The sequence below is a fragment of the Nipponia nippon genome, unplaced genomic scaffold (assembly GCF_047370975.1).
Source record: "Nipponia nippon isolate SJK-2023a ecotype South Korea unplaced genomic scaffold, ASM4737097v1 scaffold_2, whole genome shotgun sequence".
In the NCBI taxonomy this organism is placed as follows: domain Eukaryota; kingdom Metazoa; phylum Chordata; class Aves; order Pelecaniformes; family Threskiornithidae; genus Nipponia; species Nipponia nippon.
Genome location: NW_028262336.1, coordinates 123,898,716 through 123,923,046, shown reverse-complemented (window position 1 = coordinate 123,923,046; position 24,331 = coordinate 123,898,716). Strand labels below are relative to the sequence as shown.

At 37.7% G+C, this 24,331-nt stretch overlaps 1 protein-coding gene across 21 annotated transcripts in view; it reads left to right on the top strand.

The window, feature by feature from the left end:
• DLG2 (discs large MAGUK scaffold protein 2) overlaps window positions 1–24,331 on the top strand; it is a 1,061,109-nt gene that overhangs the window by 631,931 nt on the left and 404,847 nt on the right. For all 21 annotated transcript variants that reach the window (XM_087758910.1, XM_087758908.1, XM_087758909.1 and 18 more), the window contains one exon: window positions 3,142–3,195. In XM_087758910.1, coding sequence (XP_087615036.1) covers window positions 3,142–3,195 — 54 coding nt within the window. The remainder of the gene's footprint in view (window positions 1–3,141; window positions 3,196–24,331) is intronic.

Genomic DNA, 24,331 nt, shown 5'->3' with positions numbered 1-24,331 from the left:
GAGGTGTCATTTGCCATTTTAGCAAGTCTTTCATCACAAATTCTCAGTCTTGTAACCAGATGAGAGAGATAGCGAATGGATGGATGTACTAGAAGATGAGGGGGACACTGACTAGACCACCAGACCCAAAGAGTAGTGGTCAGCAATTCAAAGTCCAGTAACTGATGGCAAGTTACTTGTGGTGTTTCTACGAGTTGATACTGGTGCTAATGTTGTTTAACATCTTCATTAATAACCAGAATGATTAGATAGAGTGCAAGGTTTTAGATAACACCAGACTGGGCAGAGCAGGTGATACATTGGACAGCTGCCGTTCAGAGGGATCTCAATAGGCAGGAGAAATGGGCTGAGAGGAACCTCACAAAGTTCAATGACAATAGGCTGGAGTTCCTGCACCTGGAGAGAATAAAAGATGCAGCAGTCCCAGCCAGGCACAGTCTGGCTAGGCAGCAGCTTTGCAGAGTGGAGAACAAGTTGCACATGAGTCAGCCATGTGCCCTTGCAATGGTGAAGGCTAATAGCAAACTGGGCTGCAGTAATAACAGCCTAGGCAGAGGTCTGAGGGACATCTGCTCATCACCTGTGAGACTGCTTTGGCAGTACTGTGTTCACTTCTAGGTTCCCCAAAATGCCAAAGTGTGTTGGGTGGAGGATAACCAAGATGGTGGTGCACACAACAGAGATGGGGTCAGGTGCACAGAACATACAAAAAAAGGCTGGGAGAGCTCAGTTGGTTAAGCCTGGAGAAGAAGAGGCTGTGGAAAGAATCTAACTGCTGTCTTCAACCATCTAAAGAGTGGTTAGAGAGGAGGCAAAGCCAAACTCCTCTGAGAGATGCACAGGAGAAGTATGAGGCAAGACACAAGTTGCATTAAGGGAAATTCTGATTAGATATAAGAGAAAACTTTTCTCCATGAGGGTGGTTTAACACTGAAACAGGGATGCAGCAAGGCTGTGAAAGTCCTTCTGAAAGCAGCTACAGCTGATAATGTGGAGGATGTGCAGGTTCTGCTTGTGCTTGTAAGAAGAAGTAAAAGAGTAACTGAGTTTTCAGAAGAAATTCCAAGTCCCCTAAGTATTATTTGTTATAGTGTTCCCACAATTACTAGTTTCTGATTGAGAAATCTCTTTAGCTTTACTTCAGGATAATCTGATATGGATATAAGTCTTTGTTCCTCAGTGGGTTAGAATGGATTGGTGACAGTATGAGAATGCTTTGGAAAATGATGTTTGCTGTTTCAAATAGGTATTGTTTTTTAAAGCAGTGGAAAGATGCTTTCATTCTGAAGATTTCAAACTTTGTTCATATTTGGTACTAGACCTTCTCACAGTATGTAAAAATAAAAAGAAGATTAAATCAATGAAAGGCAAAATTTGGTAGAGAATACTGTAAAAAAAAAAAAAAATCTTTTTATTCCTGTAGCAAAGGTAGCAGTCTTTAACTGTATGGAGCTAAATAGTCATGTAAGTAAAACTAAGATTCTAAAAAGGAAATCCTTTGTTTAACCTTCAGTGATAATACAGTTATAAATAATTCCATATGCCTAAAGCTAAAAATATTATAATCAAATGGCCTTCAGCTTTTATCCATCACTCCAAAGTGTCCAGTGTTATTGGGCAAAATGGGAATAAATGGATATGGGTGTATAATATCTTTTCAGATACTAAGCATTTTAATATTAAACTGTACCTTACTATGATAACTGATACATGCCATGAAATGTATACATACCAAATTGTATGCATTTTGGTTTTGTTTTTTTATTCACAGGTTACACAGTTGTATAGAAATAAGGCCATTAATCATCAGTAGCTGTTGTGCAGTAACATATGATTTCTCTGAACACAGAATTATCTTACAATAACTACACCAAAATTGGAAAGAAACTGTGATATTATCAAAGCATTTGAATTGCTGCACTACTGTTACATTCTTAATTCAGGTTATGTTACTTAGGTTTTGAAAACCTGCAGTGAGTATTTGACAATAGAAGTATGATCAGTGTTTTCAGTAGTGCTGTAATCATCCCTGCCATGCACAAAGAGGCTCTGCAGCCTATACAACTTTAAAGTACAGGCAGTCATTCATTGGCTAATATACAATGTAGATAAATAGAACAAATGAGCCGCTATGCTAAGCAGTAGCATGTTGATCAGCCCAATACAATGCCTGAAGAGTCTTTGCTGACCAAGCAGGCATCACTCAGGCAGAGAAGGGGTGCCCTCTATCACTTTTTGTACTACGCTGACTACATGTTGATCCTTCTTCTCCTGAGTCCTTGAGCTATTAACAATCCCATCTCAGCAGTCCTGCCTCTGTCTGACATTTTACTTACGGTGCGTGGCTCTACTCTACACTTTCTCACAGCTCTGTAGTTTTCTCCAGAGCCTGAGCCAAAATTATGCATCTGGGCTGAATCACAGCTCGGCCTTGGGTCACCACCACTGAACCCCAGAGTGGGAAGAGGAAGAGGTTAAGGCATTTCAGGTGGCTGGAAACTAGCCTGGATATGGGCTTCATCAGTAAGTTAAATATCAGGCTGGGCAGCTTCAGAGATTCACAAATCTTTTTAAACTGGGTCTACATTTCAAACTGAACATCAGCTGAGTGCATATGAACCATGCAGAATATATAGCTTTGACATAAATATCGTAGTATACATGCATATACATATACTACATACCGATAAGTTGTGTAAATAAAAAATGTTGAGGTTTATCCTCTGTAAAGATCAGTTGATCATCTTGCTTTTGCTCAAACACAAAAAGTGGACTTGTAAGGTAAGGGAAGCTGAAACCCTCACCCCCAAGGTTCCCTAATAATTTTAAGTTGAATACTTCACGTTTCTTATAGTTCTACTAAAAAATGAATGACTAGTTATTATATATTCAGGATGTGATCCAAAGCCTAATGAAATTGAAAAGAACGACCACGGTGAGCTCTGATTTGGAGGCTGAGAATCTATTTCCTTCATCCTTAATTGACTGAACAGTACCCAAAGTAATGTACTGTTGTACGATGTGAATTCAATAGGAAGATAGGTTTTTAGACTTTTCATTTAATGTTTCATTATGGGCATTTCAATATTAATGAATTTCACATTTTTAAATGTCTTTTCTCTTTTTCTTTTCCCCTTTCAGGCAAGCCCTGCCCCTATAATTGTCAACACAGACACCTTGGACACAATCCCTTATGTAAGTATTATTTTTTTTAATAATACATAGAATTTTTTATTTTCCCACAGAAATTCTATTCAGTATTGCAAAGAAGTTATAAACAAATCTTACAATTAATCATGTCTTTTACAGTTACACAGTTAATTCTTTTCTAGAAGAAGAAATCAGGAATGATAATTGCACTCAGGTGAATTACAGCATATTTTATATACACATAATTTGTAGTTTAGACTTCAAGACATAAACTGTAACTTACTAAAACTAACCTTTCTTTGAAAAAAAATGTGATTTCATTAAGCCTTTCCTCCTTACCTGTAAGATAAAGTGCAAATATTTCCTTTTAGAGCAGCATGCACCCTCCTAGCTTATTACGAATATATCTAGATGCACACTGTGATATTAAAATGGTGCAAAAAGCTCTTTATTTCGCTGTCTATATTCCTTTTGTAGATGAAAGCCGTTCATGATAAATAACAGCAAAAACTAGATGACTTCATGTTTTCTTATTAATCTCTTAATCTTTATGACTTCTAGAAAAAACAATTTTACCCTAAAATAAATACATGTTTTTACTAGAGTTCAAAAGATCTGCCTTTCTACAAGCATTTGATATCATTGTCGTTTTAGACTGTAAAAGCAACTATAGTTGAAGATAAAGGACACAGAGAAAGACAAAGTGAATACATAATAGAGGGTAACAGGCTTAAATGATTGGAGGCAAGAAAAGCAAGTAGTACAAAGCTAGCCAGCCAGTGTCTAATCTTTCTCCTTGCACACTCTTAGTTATCTTTTTAAAGCTCCTAATTAATGTCTCTCATCTGTCGTGTTTTGTCCACATCTGTTTCTTACGATACCAATGCATAAGCCTAATGATTTATCCACCTACACCAAGCATATTTCTGGGTTCTGTCTTTTAGAAGACTATTGATGAGGAAGTTTAATAGGGGTTGTCCTGGCCAGCCTGTTTGTTTCTGACAATCCATAAAACTTAGAAATTAGTGTGCAGAATACACATAAAGATCACAGCCAAGAGCAATTTAGAAGAATGACACTGCTGTAAAGCAGAAGAGAATTAAATCCCTTGTTGGGAATTTCAACCACTGGGAAGGATGGAAAAGTTAAATAAAATTTCTCTGTTCATTTGCATTCAGCTCTCTTAAAAGGTTTCCTATAATTTCTAAGTCTCAGTTTTCCTTCCTAACATCGGAACCATCTGCTCTGTTCTCACTTTCAATAGGTCTGGCTTTTCTTCTGTTTTAATGAGATATCTTACGCTTAGTGTTCTCTAGGTCTACCAAGAGGGATGTTGTGAGCCCCAGTACTCATTTCCAGTGCTGGACCTGTGCCCAGGATACTCTGTAGCTACGGTGTTAGAATTCTTAAATACAGATGCAATTACACTAGTGACAAGATGTTCAATCAATATGATTTATTCCCATAACACAGTCTATCAATACTTATACACTTTTATACCACTTTTATACTAGTGTTCCTTTCACTTAAAAAAAAAGGACAAATGACCAAACACATTCAGGAGAAATATTGACAGTAGACTGAAAAGTGCCTGTGGGCTGTTTCAGTCTCCAACACATGATGTGAACTAGATAAATAAACAGAAGGTGTTTGTTGTAAAAATAGACAATTCTGAATTAGTCACCTTGCTTTTACCCCGGGCATGGGAAGAGTTATGTCCCTCCAACATGGGACTGTCGTGGTTTAACCCCAGCCAGCAACTAAACACCACACAGCCACTCACTCACTCCCTCCCAGTGGGATGGGGGAGAGAACTGGAAGAGTAAAAGTGAGAAAACTCATGGATTGAGATAGAGAGAGCTTAATAAGTAAAGCAATAGCCGCGCACAAGCAAAGCAAAACAAGGAATTCATTCACTACTTCCCATCGGCAGGCAGGTGTTCAGCCATCTCCAGTAAAGCAGGGCTCCATCACGCGTAATGGTTATTTAGGAAGACAAAACGCCGAATGTCCCCCCCTTCCTTCTTCTTCCCCCAGCTTTATATGCTGATCACAATGTCATACAGTATGGAATATCCCTTTGGCCAGTTGGGATCAGCTGTCCTGGCTGTGTCCTCTCCCAGCTTCTTGTGCACCCCCAGCCTCCTCGCTGGTGGGGTGGGGTGAGAAGCAGAAAAGGCCTTGACTCTGTGTAAGCACTGCTCAGCAGTAATGAAAACAACCCTGTGTTATCAACACTGTTTTCAGCACAAATCCAAAACATAGCCCCATACTAGCTACTATGGAGAAAATTAACTCTATCCCAGCCAAAACCAACACATGGACACGGCAGAGCTACCAAAGAGGAACTCATTTAGACTAGCCAATCAGAAATGTCAAGGTGAAGCATATCTGCTGAGCCCAGGCCAACATAATGCCCCACAGGACATGGGGTCTTTGCTTTACAAATAGGCATTTGTTTCAGATCAGGATTTGTATGCTTGAACATTCTCCAAAATGAGACAGACAGACAAACATATGGACAAATAACCTCTTCCTCCAACCTAATATTTGGGAGAGTGGGCTGTGAGACCTATGTTTTCCTTTCTGCCCCAGGACTAGTTCAGTTTAGTTTGGATTGCTTTCTTTTTATGGTATTTCCTCTGCTAGAAAGGTGCTGTAGTCACTGGGCCAGATATATGTTTGCTTGTGTGTGTATCCCCTCCTGGCTCAATGAACCTTTCAAAAGCAGGCTGATGGTCAGCATGTGGTGGGTTGACTCTGGCCAATAGCCAAACACTCTTCTCACTCCCCTCTCCTGTGGGGCAGGGAGAAAATAGAAGGAAGCCAAGAAGAGTTGTATATTGAGATAATGACAGTTTAATATTGAAAGCAAACCTGCATGTGCAGGCAAAGCAAAATAAGGAATTCATTTACCGCTTCCCATCAGCAGGCAGATGTTTAGCCGTTTCCTGGAAAGCAAGGCTTCATCATGTGTAGCAGTTACTTGGGAAGACAAACGCCATAACCATTAAAGCTCCTTTTCCTGAGCTTTTATTGCTGAGCATGATATCATATGGTATGGAATATCCCTTTGGTCAGTTGGGGTCAGCTGCCCTGTCTGTGTCCCCTCCCAACCCTTTACCCACCCCCAGCCAACTTGCTGTTGGGGGAGGCAGGGTAAAATGGGAAAGAGAGAAAGCCTTGATGCTGTGCAAGCTCTGTTCAGCAATAACGAAAACACTAGTGTTTTCAACATTGTTTCAGCCATAAATCAAAGCATAGCATCATATGGGCTACTATGAAGAAAATAGTAGACCAGACCTGGTACAGCCTATAATACCATGTGGGGTCTATAACACAGCCTATAACACGGTGGGGTGTTAGTGGGGCTTTGTCTCTCAAATATTTGGAAAGGTAGAGGAAAATCTTCCAAAACTGGATGAGCTAAGTGCATGATAACGCAGCCATCATCATATCATTTTCTTACAGGAAACATAATTTAGCAGATATGCCCTAAAATATTTTTTTCAGACAGGTCAGTTCGTAGAGATAACAGAAAGCTAGATTTAATTATTATTTTGAAACTTGAACATAAGTCAAGCACCTGCCTTTTCAGGACTTCCAGACATGCCTGCAGGAAGACTGTAAACGCCTAGGGACATATCTGGTGAATGTTTAAGTATCCTTAGAGTTAGCTAGCTGGTTATTAAAGCTTCCAAAATGTATAATTCTTTTTTAGTTACCATGAAAACCCATCTAACACTACAGGGACAAATTATTTTATGGATCAGAGAAGTCAAGTTCAATTACGATATTTTCTGTCCGAAGCTGAAAGCAGCCATGATGTAAGTGGGCATAGAGTAGTCAATCCTCTCTCACAACTGTAACGTGTCTAAAACACCCAGGAGTGTTGATCTTCGGGGCTAGATCCATCTTAGATCCCTGCTATTCAGCTCCTGTTGTCAAGCCTCAAAGCATTTTTAGAGTCCAGGAAGCCTCCTATGGGAGGAACAGGCAGAAATTTTTAGATCTTACCAATTGGACCATGTTTCCTATGATGCCATTCTTTTTCTCATATCCTTTTTTTCTCTAGTCTTAGATGCTTGTCCTTTAATTCTTTCATTTGAATGTGCATTCCACAAATCTGAATACCATTTCTAAATTAACTTAAATAAAATTAAAAGGCAAGTGTATAGATATGCAAGTGATACATCTCACAAAAATTTTTGACATATTAGTTTTTGATTTCTGACTGTTGAATTTTTTTTAAGATGCTTTTCATGACAACTGGTTAATGCTGCCCACTCACGTTTTTGCAAAGAAAACCGCTAATTTAAAAAAATAAAACCATATATAATTTTTTCTTTTATTAAAATCTAATTTTTCTTAAATAACTATAATTCTAATTGTATTTACTATAAAAAGTTAAGTAATCCATTTTATGCCATATAGAAATTGTTTTCAAATTTTAAACACTGGAATAAGCATAAATTTGCAAATTTTGGTGAATCATGATGGTCTTACTTTTCTCTGACATTACTAGCCACAACTGATAGCCTGATAGATCCCTAAATAAGGTCAGGCTATTTTTAGTGTTGTTACTTCTGATTTCATTTAGCTGTTGTCTCAGCAGCGTGAGAAACCTGTCTCATGGTTTTGTTTAAAGCAATATACCTTCAATGCATTTCCATTTCAATAACAGCTCCGCTCATCCTCTCTGCCATCTTCTTTCAAAAATTCCTGAGTGTTTTCAGAGGGAGGGGGCCTCACAGCAATGATCAGCATTCACAAAGCATTTTCAAATGTAATGTTTCCACTGGTCCACCAGAGAGAAATTTCCTTTTTACAGTTAGTATATAACTGGTAAACTGCGTGATTTGTCTCATTAACATTCTAATGATTTAAACTCATGTAATTAAACCTTTTGATACTGTTGACATTCTTCAAACCGTTCAACTCAATAGTTTGGAAAAAAAAAATCATCCTGTGAGGAACTGTCTGTCATCAGTATGCTTTTTTTAAATGAGATAAAAGGCCTTATTCTATTATATTGTATGTTACTCCTCATAATTTGGGCCTGCAGCGAATAACAGAAGAAACAGTTAATTAGCTTTGTTTCTAGGTTCAGTGGCTTGAAAACTTTGCTTTGCCAAGGTTTGGACGTGGGAATAAATTTGATAGGAAGCTTCGATGGTACAAAACGAATTATTCTGTGGCATTTTAAGCACAATTAAACATTTGTGGGAGTTTGTTTGTTCTCTATTCTTTGGCTGTAAATTTTAGATCTTTTTGTATAATGAGAAGCATTAATTTAATAACACATGAATCATCTCAGTTCCTCTGTTGCACAGAATAAGCCTTATTTATTTCTTTTTTAGTTTCCAAAATGCTATATAGTTAAGTTAAAAGTAACTATAAGGCTGACTTTGCTGCATCACTTTCAGAAATTGATGAGAACCTTCCTAGTTTTTTTATGATGGAATTTCATTTTCCTCATCTTAACTAAACGTTAATATAAGTTCATTCAGGTACCGTGGTTGCTCCCTTCCTTCCCCTGCCTTGTCACAGTGATATGATCTAAGGAATACGTGCTTTATTCTCCTTTTTGTCCCAGTGAATTCCTTGTATTTCTTCAGTCTCCCATTGTTCTTCCAAATTATTATTATTATTGTTGTTGTCGTTATTATTATTACAATTTATTGTTATCATTATTTTATTACTGGTTTGCTTTGCTAATTGTGCTGCCTAGGCTGAGTTCTGTGCAGATACACTCAAGTTGTTCCCTACAGAAGTGATTTTCAGACTACTTAGGTTATGTTTTCGTGAGCTGTAATCAAATCTTTGGATTGCTTTACGCATGCCTGAGCGCAGCCCTGCAGATGGGTGTGCGGCTGTTTTGGTGCGTCCCTGCTTAGGGACGCAGGGAGCTCAGACCCTTTCTGGAGTGTGGCAGTTGCTCTGTGACAGCTCCTGTGCAGGGAAATGTGGGGGCCACGACAATGCCAAAATGGAGGGGTTGGGAAAATTTTCAGCTTTCTTCTCTGTCATCCCAGTCAGCCAGTACAACCTGGATTTAGCACATTAGGAGGAGGTACATAAAGGCTTAAACAAAGGCTGCAAAGAAAAAGAAATTCTTCCTATTCTGACTGTAAAAAGAATGGGGAAAATTTGCAAATTTCTGAGACAGTAGGTACTCCAAAGGCTTTTATTGGATAATATGAATGTAGGTGCAGCCTAGACCTAAATAAGTAAATTGGAGGAGTGAGGTGGCCTTACATATTTCTACAATAAAACATAAGTCATGTGGCATTACATAATGACTGTTAAATGTCACATATAACTATGACTGATGAGCAAATTTTTGAAGACAATGATAATGGAGTAGTAAAAAGAAATTCTTGTCTAAAAGGGTAGGATCTGAATTTTCACAAAAATATGGAGCTCTTGGATTTGGGATTTTTTTATTAATGAGTGTATTAAAATATATAAACGTATCGACATATAAGTATATATATCTATTTTGCCATTGACTTCTCTTCAGAATAAATTTGTAGTTTTTTTCTTAATTAGTTTGATCATAGTCTTGAAAGTCAGATTGCACATCTTATTATCTCGAATGACTTATGTTTTCCAGATTGTTAAACACCAGTTTTGTTTGTTTGTTGTTTATACTCATCTTTCAGTCTGTCAGTTAATGTGGATTATGATGGAAAAGCTAAATCTGGTAGAGCTCTGTGCTAGTTTTTAAAAGCTGCATTGGCTTGGCTTCTCTCTTTTGGCCCTTGAATTGTATCACAGCAATGCTTGCCCTGGCAAATGCTGCTGTGTTCCACATATCATCGTTTCTGCAGTGGGATAAGAGATTTTTCTTTTATAATAGCAGTATTGACAAGATTGATTTAAATCCTGTTTATAAAATATTTTGAGTTCATTAGTGAAAAAAGTGCCACAAAACACAAGACTAATGAACTAGCATAAAACAATTCCCCTTAAACATGCAAAAACAAAAAAAATCTTCATCCTGCCATCTGATGACTTAAATGGATTTTAGTATGATGGATAGCAGAAAAATACATTGCTGCTGTCCAAAACCTAAAGCAAAAGTACAGAATGGATCTTATGAATCTAGTTTATTTTGCCTCTATTTTATATCCATTGTTTTTCTACCTGAAAATCAATATATTTCAGAACTTTTCTTTTAAAATATACTGTTTTAGAAAGGAACATCCTTACAAAAGGGGCCAAAGTGATTTTGGAGTAAAAATATCATTGTTTTTACCGGACTTTCCTTTTAAATTCTGGATGTAATTTTGAATATTTAAGCCTCATCAGAGACATAATTTTTAACTAAGGGGAAAAAGCAAGTCTTTAAAGTAAAATAACTGCAAGATTTAGGGGGATTTCTTTTATTTTCCTCAGGAAAGAGAACTACTTTGCATATTTGAGTGCTACATAACATATTACATAAAAAATCAGAAGAAAACCTTCACTATGTCTGGATGTAGGTAGAAATATCAACATCCTGCCAATCCATCAAGCATCCCTTGGTCACATATCTAATCACTCCTTCACACTTTCATTCTGCAAAATGATAATACTTCCCATTTTCAATTACCTGCGAATAACCCTGGCCTTTAGATTCACTCAAGAAGTTCTTTCTGTAGACGTTTGATTGAAACATTGCCATTAGCAGACTGGGAGAGAGGAGCTTATTGAACTGTAAAGAGAGCACACCATGCACGTGTCTGTGTCCCTTTGCTTCAGGTGGACGCAGCATAGAAAATGTATAATGCCTCATACTTCTTGGATTTGGACTACTTAGAGTGCATGTACTTTAGCATTTTAGTCCAGATCATGGGTGTGCTTTAGAAGCAAATTCTCTGGCTTTACCAGTCTTTAGTTCACACACTGGAGCTTATGAAGCAGACCTTCTGACAAAAAACTAAACAACAGGCTTCTGGATATCCTCTACCCACTATCAGGCAGTCGATCCTTTGGGTGACACTGAAATAAACCCCCTGAAAGAGGTACTGTTCTTTGCTTTTGCAAAGACTGTTCCTGTTGGGCCTCTCTTTTTATCCTTGTGGTCTCTGCTGTGGGGAAGCCAGCAAGGCACTGCTCTGTCAGTTATTTTCATCACTCTGAAAAAAATCATATATACTTTTGTGGGTATGGGGGTGTGTGTTCATACCCCTCCTCTACGCCCAGCTATACTTCATTTTTAATTCATCCAAGATAATTTGTCCATAAGGTTAGTACATGCTGCAGAACGCAGAGTATGTCTGTTAGAGGTGTTTGAAGCACTTGGAGATGTGAGTCAGCTCAGAACTGCATGGCCCAAACTGACCTAAATTAAATGTAGTTTGAATTTGTTTTTGTCTTACTCTCCCTGGCCTTGAATTAGCTTTTGCTTTTGTGTTGTTTTTGATATATTACACTACAGACCTACAGTTAACATTACTGGATTTTGTAGCAGTAAGCTAAAATCAGTAGGGTTTGTGGGATTGCAAGGATCCAGTGGTTAACATAACCATCCGTGGTCTTAAGCCATCAAACCCATTGTCTTCCATAAATGTTTCTGTTCATTTTAGTTTTTATTCTTTTGCATAAAAAGCTTAATTGGGATATATATTTAAGAAGTTAATAAAGCTCTTCAAGTACACAAGACTATTTTTCCACGGCAATAGCTTTATTCTGAATTACTTTGTCATGACGTCGCAGTTCTGAACTGAATTGGGAATCATAGCATAAAGAGTACAAGCGAATAATTACTTATCTATAGACTTAATTTCTTTGTGATTTGAGACAGTGGCACTTGTACATAGATTTCACTGTATTAGAAAGGTGTAGAACTTAACTGAAAGCTGTTTTCAAAAGTGAAAGAAAAGTTAGCATGGATGTCATTATTTTAATAGTTTTAATTCTACAAAAGGAAAAAAGAGCTTTCCCATTCCATAAGACTATTCGTAGGACTTCAGACATTAGTTAGGCAAAATTTAGAGTACTGTTGTCAGACAGATGTATTCATTTGACCTTGGCTAACCTAAGAAGTAAAGAGAAAGTAACTGCTCCTTATTGAAGAGAAAACTAATTTTTATGAAAAGTGGAAAAGAAAAATATTGGTTTCATGTCTTATTGGAAATGGAAGGGCTTAATTTCTGTGATGCTTCAGTCCTTTAAGATGAGATATATCTGAAATTTATTTTACCAGAACCCTTCTTTGTAATTTTAAGGATATTTATTTTTTATGTCTAGAATTGATTGATGTTTTGCTTTGCAAACTACTTCTTAAAGTTGAGTCAAGGCAAGGTTGTTGTTATCCTGGCAGTATATAATGCAACATTAGTAAGAACGTTGGATAAAAAAGATTTCCTTCCCTTATAATCTTTTATGTACTGCTCTTAACATTATCCACTGCTGTTTTTATAGGAGGGGTTTTTCATATTATTTATATTAACTTTTTTAAAATTTTAGAATAACTGCAGTGTGTTCTTACTCTTTTCCTACAGCAATATAAATAAATCTGAATGAACACCATTTTGCTTTAATAAAAATGCAAAATTAACCATTTAAATTCTCTCTCATTTTTCCCCATTGTTAGCCAGAGATTAACTGATCCATGCTGTAAAACTAACACACCTTCAGCACAGTTTCAGGAAATGTTCTGAAGCAAAGTCCCTACTATTGCAAGTTGTGAGTGTTGACTGTTTTGGAATGTGACTCATTTCTAATCCACATTTTACATAATACCCATACCCATGCTACTTTTAATGCAGTGATCTGGTGAATCAGCCTCAATAGTAAATTATATTTTTAATCAGTGTTTAGATGACCTAGCTTTCTGCATATAGTAGCAAACCCAAATATACCACAGATAATATCTGTTTTCCTGATCTTAAAAATCCCTGCTCTCATAATTTTCTGCAGAAGATTGACTTAGTTCGAGGGTAATAGAAAGTAAAGATGCCTACATGAGATAAATTTCCACTTTGTGGAGATTATTAATAAAAAGAAATGACAGCTGAAGTGCATTTTTTTTGTATCTTACATTAACATATTCAGTCAGCTGTTGAGTGATTTGTGCCTGTAAATTGTTCTGCATAAAGATGGCAATAGATTAAAACTTTGGATTCTTTTTAGTCATAAATTATTTCTGTGAAATATATGATGTTTTATGTTAGCTAGGCAGAAGACTTCACTTTATTGGGTTTTGGCAAGTGTGATTGTTTCATTTCTTATACAGCTTAATTGGGCAGTAGTGTGGTCATAACAAAATTAATCTTGTATAATGTCCAAATTCAGGACTTAGACTTTGCAAAGGTGATAGAAAGGTGAGCATATCACACTAGTTTTATCTTGAAACTATTGAGCTATAATAATTTTTCAAATAATGTGCAGTGTACAAGGTTGATTAACCACTCTGATTTCACCATCATCTTTCTCTTTACCAGAAGCAGATTGCTGTTTTCTTAATAGTGCTCTTTCTTACTCCATAAATTGTAAAAGTCTCCAACTGTCCATATGACCTCTCGTTATTCCCCCAGAGGAGGACAAATGTAATTTGCAGCTGGTGCTTTCAATACTGTTTTATTTCTTTTTAGAGGCATTGTGTATTACTTTGAAGTTTATTTGTAAAATAAGTCAGAGAAGTGCTCCTCTTTCCTTCTCCAGGCATTTGAATTTCACGTGGAAAAAGACCAATATATTCTAGTTTATGGAACATTTTTTCATATATCTGGACATTGTTGAATGATGTCCACCTTTCTTTCAAAATAGGGACCAGTCTCCAGGAGCCATTCTCATGACTCAAGGAGACTGATCTCATCTATAAGACAGGTTGGTCTTGAGTCAGGACTGGGCACCCCTGTTTCAATTACATGTCTCAGTGAACCTTATCTCTATACGCAGACCTATTGGAGGAAAGTAAATTATATTTGACTTCCTGCCCAATTCTTTAATTCCACATCTTTTTGATATTTGGCTGTACTGAAAACCTAGTTAATTTATACTTTGTAGGCATTCTCCTGCTTTACTAAGGTTAAAGCTTTAACATTGTACATAGTTTGCCACCATACACACTTTGAGCACAGTTTCTTATTTCCAGGTCTCTTTCTAGCTGTTGTTCTTTCCCTGCCAATTCTTAGTGAAGAATGACTCAAAAAGATTATGAGAATAGCTTTCCCTGTCACATTTTTAATCTTTCTGCTTTAGTGAAAATAGGAGGTACATAGCAATGAACACGAGCCTGCAAAGTTAAGCAATTTTTTTCTCAGTTTAGCTTTGCATCGTGTTGTAGTCTGTGGTAGCAAAAAATACTATATTTGCAATACGTGTGCATTAATTATTGCATGATGTTAGGGGGTTGCTGGAATTGGTAGCCTGATAGAGACAGGGCTACTGCAACTCCATGCCACAATGTCCAGCCAGAAGCGAGGCTGAGCATGTATTCCCAGTAAGCATGCACACGAACAGGACACGTATACACATGGCTGAACAGAACAACACAGACACAATCAGCACTCACACAAAAAAAAGCACCACCAATGGCCTCATCTGTGTCATGGCCCCCGCCATGTACGTATATATACATATGTACAGTGTGAAGTCTGCCAGTAGCTGGATTTAGACACTTGGTCAACTCAGTAGAGCTGGCCCCAGATCCTTGCTGTCCCAGATGTCCCAGATGTCCCAGCATCTGGGTGTGCAAGTCCTTGAGGCTGCAACGCCTCTCCAGCTGCTGGTACAGACCCCTGTGCATGCACCAACACACACACATGCCCCCCCCCCCCCACACACACACACTGGATCCCTCCAGTAACTGAGCTTAGACACACAATCCATCCAGTAGTCCCTGGATGCTTGTTCTTTCCCCTGCACAGTAAAACACACACACAAATGGGTGTCTCAGTCAACCCCTGGATCCTAAAGTCTCTTGGGCAGTTGTCATGGACCCCTTGTCCCTCCAGTAGCCAACTCCTCCAGTTGTCTCACTTCCAGTTACACACACACACCCAGCTTCTGACGGCTTCACCTACTCACCAGCTAGCCCAGCTTGATGTTTGCTGGCAGTCATCCACTGCCATATGCACCCTCATATGCTCCAGCTGCTGGCATCACAGACCTCCACACCCATACACACGCACACACACACAGAGAATAGAGCACACACCCCCCGCAAGAAAATAGGTAGAAATGGAGTTTAATAGAAGACATGACAGACGACGCTCAGCAGGCACAGGGCATGGGCAGACAAGCGCATTGGCCAGCCTTGCTTCCATGTGACTGGTCCCTTTTATCCCCTTATCCCTCTGTTTCCCCAGCTTGTTCGTCTCCAAATCACCTTTATCCTTCTTTTTTACAGACCTTCGGTTACTCCCCTAAAAATCTCATAAGTCTTGTTACAATGCCAAGATGCTCATTCCCTGCATCCCACAGTGCATCCCACCCCCATAGGCAGCAATACCCTCCCCAGTCTGTAGGTGCTTTCCAGTTGACCCATGATGCTGGGTGTCACCCTGAGCCCGTGGGGCTGAGGCTTCCCTGGGAGGGGATAGGTCTCTGACGGGGTTATAGGGGTTCCACCACCTGCCCTTGTGCCTCTGTGCTCATGTGTGTGCGCACCTTTGATGGGCTGATGGCTCCTGTGATGAGCCTGGGAGCAGCCAGGCAGGGTGTTACTTGGGCTCCCTCACCTGTCACTGAGTCTCTGTGTTTCCTTTTTGGGGTGCAGATAAGCTTTTATCACATATCCTAACATAACATATTCTAAGTATGGGATGAGGCTGAAAAAAATGTAATCCTGAAAAATAACACATCTGTGGAGCAGAAGTGTTAGAGCATGTACAGTGTAGTAAAGCCCAGGAATTCCTGTTTAGTGGCCTTGTGGATATTACAGCATTTGATATGCAGGAGATATATTATACACAAATCTACCTATGATGATCACTGACCACTAACTTTGTTCCATATTGGTGAGATAAAAACCATAGTATTTTCCAAATCTCTGCTGCCATGCAGCATACAGTCTAGATGTGGAAATCATAGGTTTCATTATGTCAGGAAACCTGTGGGGAACATACTAAAGATACTTCATATAATTGGTAAATTATGCTCTACTTCTGAAAAGGGATGATGGAATCCTTGATATTTTAAAGTGGTATTGCATAACATTAAACATTTTCAAAGTATTTTTGTGTTGCAGTTGTGCATTTTAGTGTATTAAAAATATTCTTAGAATATTTTTCCTGCTATGAGGTTTTTTCCAACACTGCTTTCTTAATCTGAGGGACGTTACTGTGCAGTGCAGCTTTCTGTGCCTGTTTTAAAGTTGTGCCAGCATTTTTCTCAAGCTTTCATTTGACTTTTCCCTTAGTGCTTCAGTAAAGCATCTCTGCTGTTTTATGCAGTAGTTAATAGATAACCTTAAAACCATAATCTTTTTTTTTTTTTATTTAGAATATTGAGGCAATGCATAGAAATTATTTCAAAAGTAACATTCAGGTTCACCTTTCAAGATTTCATCTTTGTATTGGAAATGAAACTGAAGGTGGATGAAAGTACTTTTCCCCTCTCTCCTTAGATTTAAGTTGAAGACATTTTTATGAAAAACTGAAATTTCTCCCAAACTGATGCAAAACAGTTTTTCCTACTAAGAAAGTTGAGAAGCATTTGGAACAATTTGCTGAATTTTGGCTAGGCTTAGATTGTGACTGGTGATGATCAGTCGTGCTGTATTGGCTGCTTCTCGAGGTGTGCACTGTTAATCCCTGTCAACAAGAGTTACATCAATTTTCTTTCCCTGAGCTTGTGAGGGGAGCAGAAAACCACTTTGATTTTGTCTCAGCCATTCAGATTGTCTTTTTTTTTTCTGCAGCAAAATTAATTGGGCATGAGGGAGCTGTTCTGCTATGCTTTTAGCTGTAGAGTGCAGAGGACTGTGGCTCCCTGCCCATACATACACTAGAGTCTTCCAAGATTTTAAGAGAAATAGTGAACCTTTCTGCTGCTATAAAAATACTTGTAAAGCAAGTGATTCATGCATAAAAAGCTTGTCCTGTGGAACACATTAATGTTTCTTTATAAATGTACATATACTTTATTTATGCGAATATCCATTATTACTCATTTTTATTGTTTGTGCAAGTACTTTCTTTACCTTTTCAGGTCTGCTCCCTCCTGCAGGTGTAAGCACACCCACAGATGAATAAATGTAACATCAGTTACACTCATACAAGGCCAGTGACACCAATGGGATTGCACCAGTGTTACTGAGAGTACAGTTTAGCCTTCAGTACTTGTGCTAGAGTTAACATAGGAGAAGAAAAGAACCCAGGAGAATTCATTGATTGTGGTTTGTTCATAGGCAATGGGGTGAGAGAGCAGGGAAGGGAGTATTAACTCTCAAAGGTAAATAAAGGTACTGGGAGACAATTTTAGGCACAAAAATATGAGCCAGAGTATGTTCTCATTTAACAAATTGCAAGAGATTAGATTATGTTGGTCGTATATCTATTTGCGGAAATGGGACATGCCCATTATGAATATTATATATATTTCATTAGATGATTGCTACATAAACATGTCAGGGATATCAAAGAATGCAGTAAATTATTGCCGTTCTTTCCTTCCCTTAAATTTTGCCAGTTAGTATGCTATAGATCTCTCTCAAAAATGGAGAGAAAATTTTATCTTAAGTGTTTAAATGAATCAAACTTAACCCACCGTTTATGTATTTATTTCTGCCTTTTAAACACTCTAACTACAGTTACCAACCTTTTAAATAAAATTATGCAAATTACAGTATTAAACATTATTAAAATAACCTTGTAAGTCCCAAGCTACTTCATAAGCTTTGTTGATGAAATAAGGTCAATCAAGCAACAGCAATTTTCCATTTTTATGTATCTTGTGCATAGAATGAAATATTACACAGGAAAATAATTTCTAGAAATGTTGAACTGTTCAGACTGCTGAAAAGTTTGATGGATTTTCTTTTAAAACTGAAATGCGCCAGAGATATAGGAACCTGACAAACTGAGAGTTTATGATAACTTGTATGTTAGGGTGTCAGCAATGGCAGAAGCACAGAAGAAAATGAAAGGCAGAGTGACTGCGAACTTCTGAAGCTGTATAGTAAATGACCTGAATTGCACAAGAAAGAATGTAATTTTGTGGAAAGAAATGACTGCATCCAGTTCTCTGGAATGCACTGTTTCAAATTCCTGCACTGATGTATATTATAAATTTAAGATAAAGAAATATAAGAAATTTTTCAAAAATCTTTTTTTTAGGATGCAAATCATAAAAGTCTAAAGTGTCTCTATATAGTCAGTGGGCAGACACAGGTTCCTCAAATGCCAATTCCACCTGAAGACTGAGGCACATGGCATAAATCATCCCCTCTTGATTCCTCACTCCAGTGTCTGTAAAAAAAAGCCGAGACAACTGCTTAACTTAGATTTCTACCTGTTAGATAATATGATGGCATATGAATTTCTCTTAGTGTGAGAGAGAAGGTTTTAAGTACAAAAGCTGAAATTTGAATTCTTCTTTTGTTCATAATAATTTTGTACAACTTGGAAGTGCTAACCTAAACAGAATTCACGCACGGATGTAATTTCATTTCCATTTACTGTGAACTCCATTTGAAGTCATGATCTCTGCTTTGATCTGCTCCATAGATTATGCTTATGAAACTGGGAGTTCTGCAATGGGTCTGCATTAGGTATATCGAGTGTTTACACCTACAAGCTTACAGGCACTTTTCTTCTGTGGTGTATGTGGCCAACCTCAGAATATGGACAAAATGAAGAGAAGATGAGGGAAAATTTGATGGCTTATATTGTAAAGGAAGCTAAATAAAATACCAAGAATATCTAATATATATATATATATATATCTCAAAAGTTATGTTTTTCAGACTGTAGAAAGTGTCAGATCTATGGAGACAAAGCGGCTAAAAAAAAAAAATCTAGATTGTTGCTGAATAGGGGAAAGGATTGTGAGGAGTGAGAGCAGCAAGTAGGGAAAACCAGAAGAGAATCCCTTATTTGGATGAAATTTTGAAACTACGGTTAAGCAGGTGAAGCATATTAATGAAAGGAATCAAGGTACATGGAGTGTATGAGTGACTTAACAGGAATTGTGGGAGAAGATTATGTTAAAAGTTTAGTCAGAAAAGATGAGAAGGTGGAAAGCTAATCATGAATAATCCTTTGGATGAAGTGGGATTAGATAAAGTATGTTTAATTTGATATGTATGTGCGTGCATCTGTATGTGAGAGAAAAGAACAGATTTGGAGGTAGTATGAAGGAAGGAACAAATGAAACACATGAAAAGAATGAAAATCAGAGGAAGCAGTGGAGGCTGAGGTGGAGACATGAGAAGTTGTGATTAGTGCTAGGGGATGGTGATACACGAGAAATACAGAAAACATGATTTTGTTCTGAACAAGATTTGAGAAATGAGGTAGGGTAAAATAAAATTAGGGATTTGGGAATCAACCAGAGAAAAGTGATAATGGTTACTTGCTAAATGGGTATTTTCTCCAAGAGAATGAAAACAAGAAAACCAAGGGTAACAGTGAGGGAGGAGGAAAGAGAGGAAAGGACGAGTATCAAACAGTGAAGAAGAAGGCTGACTAAAAATTAAGACCTGGAGAAGGATATAGGAGACATTTAAGAAGAAAAGAATGAGCAAAAAAAGCACCCTTTGAGCAGGGTACAGGTTGATCACAACTGTGCTGCTGATCTTTACAGGTGTTGACCAAGAGCTGGATTTGGCTTCTTGGATCTCTATTGATTGTGTGTTGGGGGTGATGTCTTCCCTAAAGGATGTACAATGCCTGGTGGGCGAGCGCTCTGTAGGCATCTGTGGAAGGATCCACAAATCAGTTGCACATATACCGTAGACCTGTTCCTGATAAAGTATAAATTTCTTTCAAAACCATATGGTCTTTAACTCTTCATTCTTCACAGCACAACAGTTGTATTATGACATGAAATTTTTAGGTTACGGTAAACTTTCATTCAAAGAGCTTAACATATTGTCCTTGTTTCCTAAAGGAAATATGGGTGAAAAGAAGGAAGTGGGCTTAGTTATGCACTGTGATTAAAAACAGATGTGGGGTATCTTGTATAAAAAGCCCATAAAATGCCCTCACTCACTTAGATAAAAAATAGTAGCATGAAAACCTTTCCAGCAGACTCTGTAGGACAATTTGAAAACACAAAATCACCATATTTGAAATCAGAGAACACAGGAGACTGCTTTCTGTATGTTTATATGCAGTGAGAAAGCAAACTTTTAATGCTCTTGGAAAACAATATCAAAAGGACACCATTAGGTTTCTTGAAAACAATGAAGAAGCTTTGACAATTAATGAAGAAATAAATAAATCTGGAGACAGCGAAGGGCTAAACGAAGATTGCTCTTTGGTCTTGCTGATAAAACAGAAATCATGAAAGACTATTTAAATCCTATACTTGTTAAATTACCCAAATGGCCTTGATGTTTCTGGAATGTAAAATGGACTGTCTTAATTATGCAGCAAATTGGAAATTTTTAAAGGACAAATATGTCCTAGGGTACTTGTACAGCAAGAATTTGGCAATCCTGTATTCCAGTGAGGTTTGGCTGGTTAGGCAACTGGTGAAACCACACAGCCAAAAGAATCAAATTTGCATATTGAGTGAAAATCAGTGGCGGGTAGTTATCTTCCTATGTGTATGACAATAAAAGTAGAAGCAGCAGTCTTTTTTCTTGAAGACAGCCGAAAAACAACACCTAATTAAATATAATTAAAAGCAGTTTTGTCTGTAATAAAAGTCTACAGATGATGTAATTTTTAGGCAAAACATTCTTCTTGAAAATAAGACTAAACGTAACAAACAGCTCTAATGATATCAATTTTATTAGAAAAAATAGGTGCAGTGGTCTCAAAATATTACAGTGGCATAAATTGTCAGTGTTTTGATGCTTTTGCCACTATTGTAATACAGTTCTTATTAAATTCATATGATGACATCTTTATCTTATTGAGTGGATGGATGCAGTGGTAGATGTGTAGAAGTGTAGCAAGAAAGAATTAGGCAATGTTTATTTGTTTGAGTGTAAACAGGTCTATCACATCAAATAATTGTGAAAGTATAAAAAGAGTATCAAATTATTATTATTCTGAGAAAAAAATTATGTATAAAAGTCTTAACAAAGTGACAGAGTATATGAAAATTAAAAACCTAACAGAATGTTATTCTTAAAGATTCTGGGAATCTAGCATAATCTGCAGAACTGATTTTTATTAAGGGACTACTTCAGCTGCTTATGTCATCCTTAGATTGCACTAAACAAGAGAAACTTCCTGGAAAGTCAGAGTAAAATTCTTCACGTAAAGGAACAAACAAATCTCAGTCTGTCAGGTCCTTATTTGGGTGTTCTGTGTGGTGGCTTTATTTCAGGTTTTTCACAAAATAGTATATAAAAAGCTCTTTTTGCCTGTCCCTTATTTCTCATTCTCCTGAAAGAAAGTGTCATCCGAAGATGACTAGTGCTTTCTTCTTAGAAAGATAAGTGAACTCTAGTAGTGATTAGAGCTTCACCAGGAAGTCTCTCTTGAATGATGGAATCTAGATAGCTACCATACATTAAGTCACTTACTTAAAGACATTTTTTTGTCAAAAGTTTGGGAGAGTCCTCCAGTATAACAGGTGCAGCCATAAATGAAAGGCAACTGTTACCTTGCTTTTGCAAGCAGTTGCTTTAAACATTGGGAATTGAGTTACGCTAACTTATTCTGCAGGGGCTGTAAATTCATCACGCTCTGGATCACAAACATATGTAAGGTCAGGAGACTGAGAAGCCTTCTTGCATCAGAAGTGTATGTTGGTGGTGCTGTTCCTGAACAACAGGGCATCAAAGGCCCTCAAAGTTATCTAAAGGTTTCACGCAGACCTGTTCTTCATGTAGCAGTTATGTATTTGGTCCTGATCAACGCTATCTTTTTTGTTCTGCTGGAAATAAAGCATGTTCCTGAATGAGACGCATTTTGATTCCAGACTCTGTGCCTTGAAGAAGGGAAGTGGTTGATTGCGTCCTCCCATGGACCTCACCTTGTGCACTTCTTACCCACTTCTGCCAGAGTCCTCTACGCCTGTTACTATCACAGGCATTGTTGAGCACTGTTTCTCCAAAGAGGGGACATCAGTGTCCCAAATCAGAGAGGGAAGCCAACAGCAATGTATCTTGGCTTTGAGCTTTTGGAGAAGGGGAGAGAGTGAATTGCTCCTAGTGGACATCCCAGCCGGTTGGGCTTGTGGGAGCAGGTGCTGGATATCATGCTGTGCATGTGCTGCCAGTTACAGGTGCAGACAAGCCCAAAAAAGCAGTCAGAAAAGCTGCTAAACCAGAGATCTGGCCTTTCACTGGTGTATAATTATGAAAGACATACGGCATCCCTTAAGCAGAACTTTGTTACCAGTCCAGAGTTAGGAGTAATGCAGAGAAAACAGATTTAAGGCAAGTGCTCACCAAACTTTACACATCTTTTTTAGACTCTGTTTGTACTCAGTGAAAGGAAACCTCAGGGGCACAATTCATCTAACCTATCTGAGATTTCTAATGTAGGATTAAATGAATTAAGACCTAGAAGTGCCTGTTTCTTTTCACTGAGTATAAAGAGAGCTAGATGACTACCCCAAATTTCAGCATTATAAGTATAAAAATTTAGTTGAGATTAAAGATATCTGTTGTTAACCTTGCACACCTGAATGATGCGAAAGAATATTCCCAAGTCGATTGGAAATGCTGCTGATTTCTTTGGCTATGGAGAAGAGAAAACCATATGAAAAGGTTTGGACTTTTTCATAGCTATTTAAAGTTATGCAGGCCATAGTAAATTTTGCTATGTGTTGTTGCTGCAATCTGATATAAAAGCAGAATTCGGAAAACTCATGTAAAGAGAGATACAGGAACGGGTTCCCACTACTTGCAAGACATGGAAGTTGCAGGTTCAGGCAGCTTGTTTAGGTGTTTTGTCAGGCCAGAGACTGTCAAGTTAAAATGGACAAAAACAGAGGGTACATCCGTATGCTGCTAAATGAGAGGACCAACAAGCCAGTTCCAGTGCTGGAGCCATGATTCTCCTCCTGCTTAACTGTTGGCTCACTCCCTGGCTATTTGTTTCCAGCAAGCTCCAGACAGAAACAGCCTTAAGCACTGAGACTTGGCTGAAAATTGACTCCAATTTAGCAGTGTAGGTGCAGCCAGAGAGTCTAGATATTAAATAAAATGGTGCTAGCAATGAATGGTACTGCATACATCATCATTACACCTGCCTCAGGTAGGTGCAATACCTTATTAGATCCTTTACGAAATAACTGCATTGGTCTTGTGAGCAACCAGCAAGAAAAACAGGGCAGTGAACTGCATATGTAGATATATACGCTTAAATAACAAAAGGAGTTGGATCAAGATCAGCTTTTTAATTCATATCATCCCTGCTGCTGTGGAACCTGATAATGGATCTCTGCTGCGATTAATGGCGATTTGAACTGAAGACCTTTTTGGAATCGTGACTGTGGATGATAAAAGGAGCTCCTCAGATGATCATAATCAAGATATTGTTTGTGTGCAAATACAAATTGAGTATTCAGCTTGTGTTTTCTCCTTTCATCTTCATACAGAGGTTGCTCACTTCTCATGTCCCTCTTTTTCCCATTTTGCTGCACTAACGAGTTTTTAATGCAAAGGAAAAGTGATTATAAGCAGTGAAGCAAAGACAGCTTTATAGAGCAAGACTGAGGAATTGAAGACATAGATCAGAGCTATCCACCAACCTAAGATAAAAGAGAAGTTCATGAAAACAGAGACATATAAATAGCTTTGATTTCATTATCATTAGACAAGAAAGGACAAAAAATGGAATAGCTATAAAGCTGTTCATACCTAGTAAGTTGCCTATATTAATAAAAGAATATGCAGAAAACATTAAAGTGATAGCATAGAACTGGAAAATATCCTATAGTAAAATTTTTGTTCATATCTGGCTTTAGTGTAGTGTAATGTGATTACCAGATTGTAATAATGTAAAAAATACAAATATTATATATGTATTAAATATCTTATTCATTGATACTGTGTTTTCATTTCATTGTTAAGCATGGCTTATTTGTCTGGACTTTTCTCCCTCTCCCTGTTTCCTTT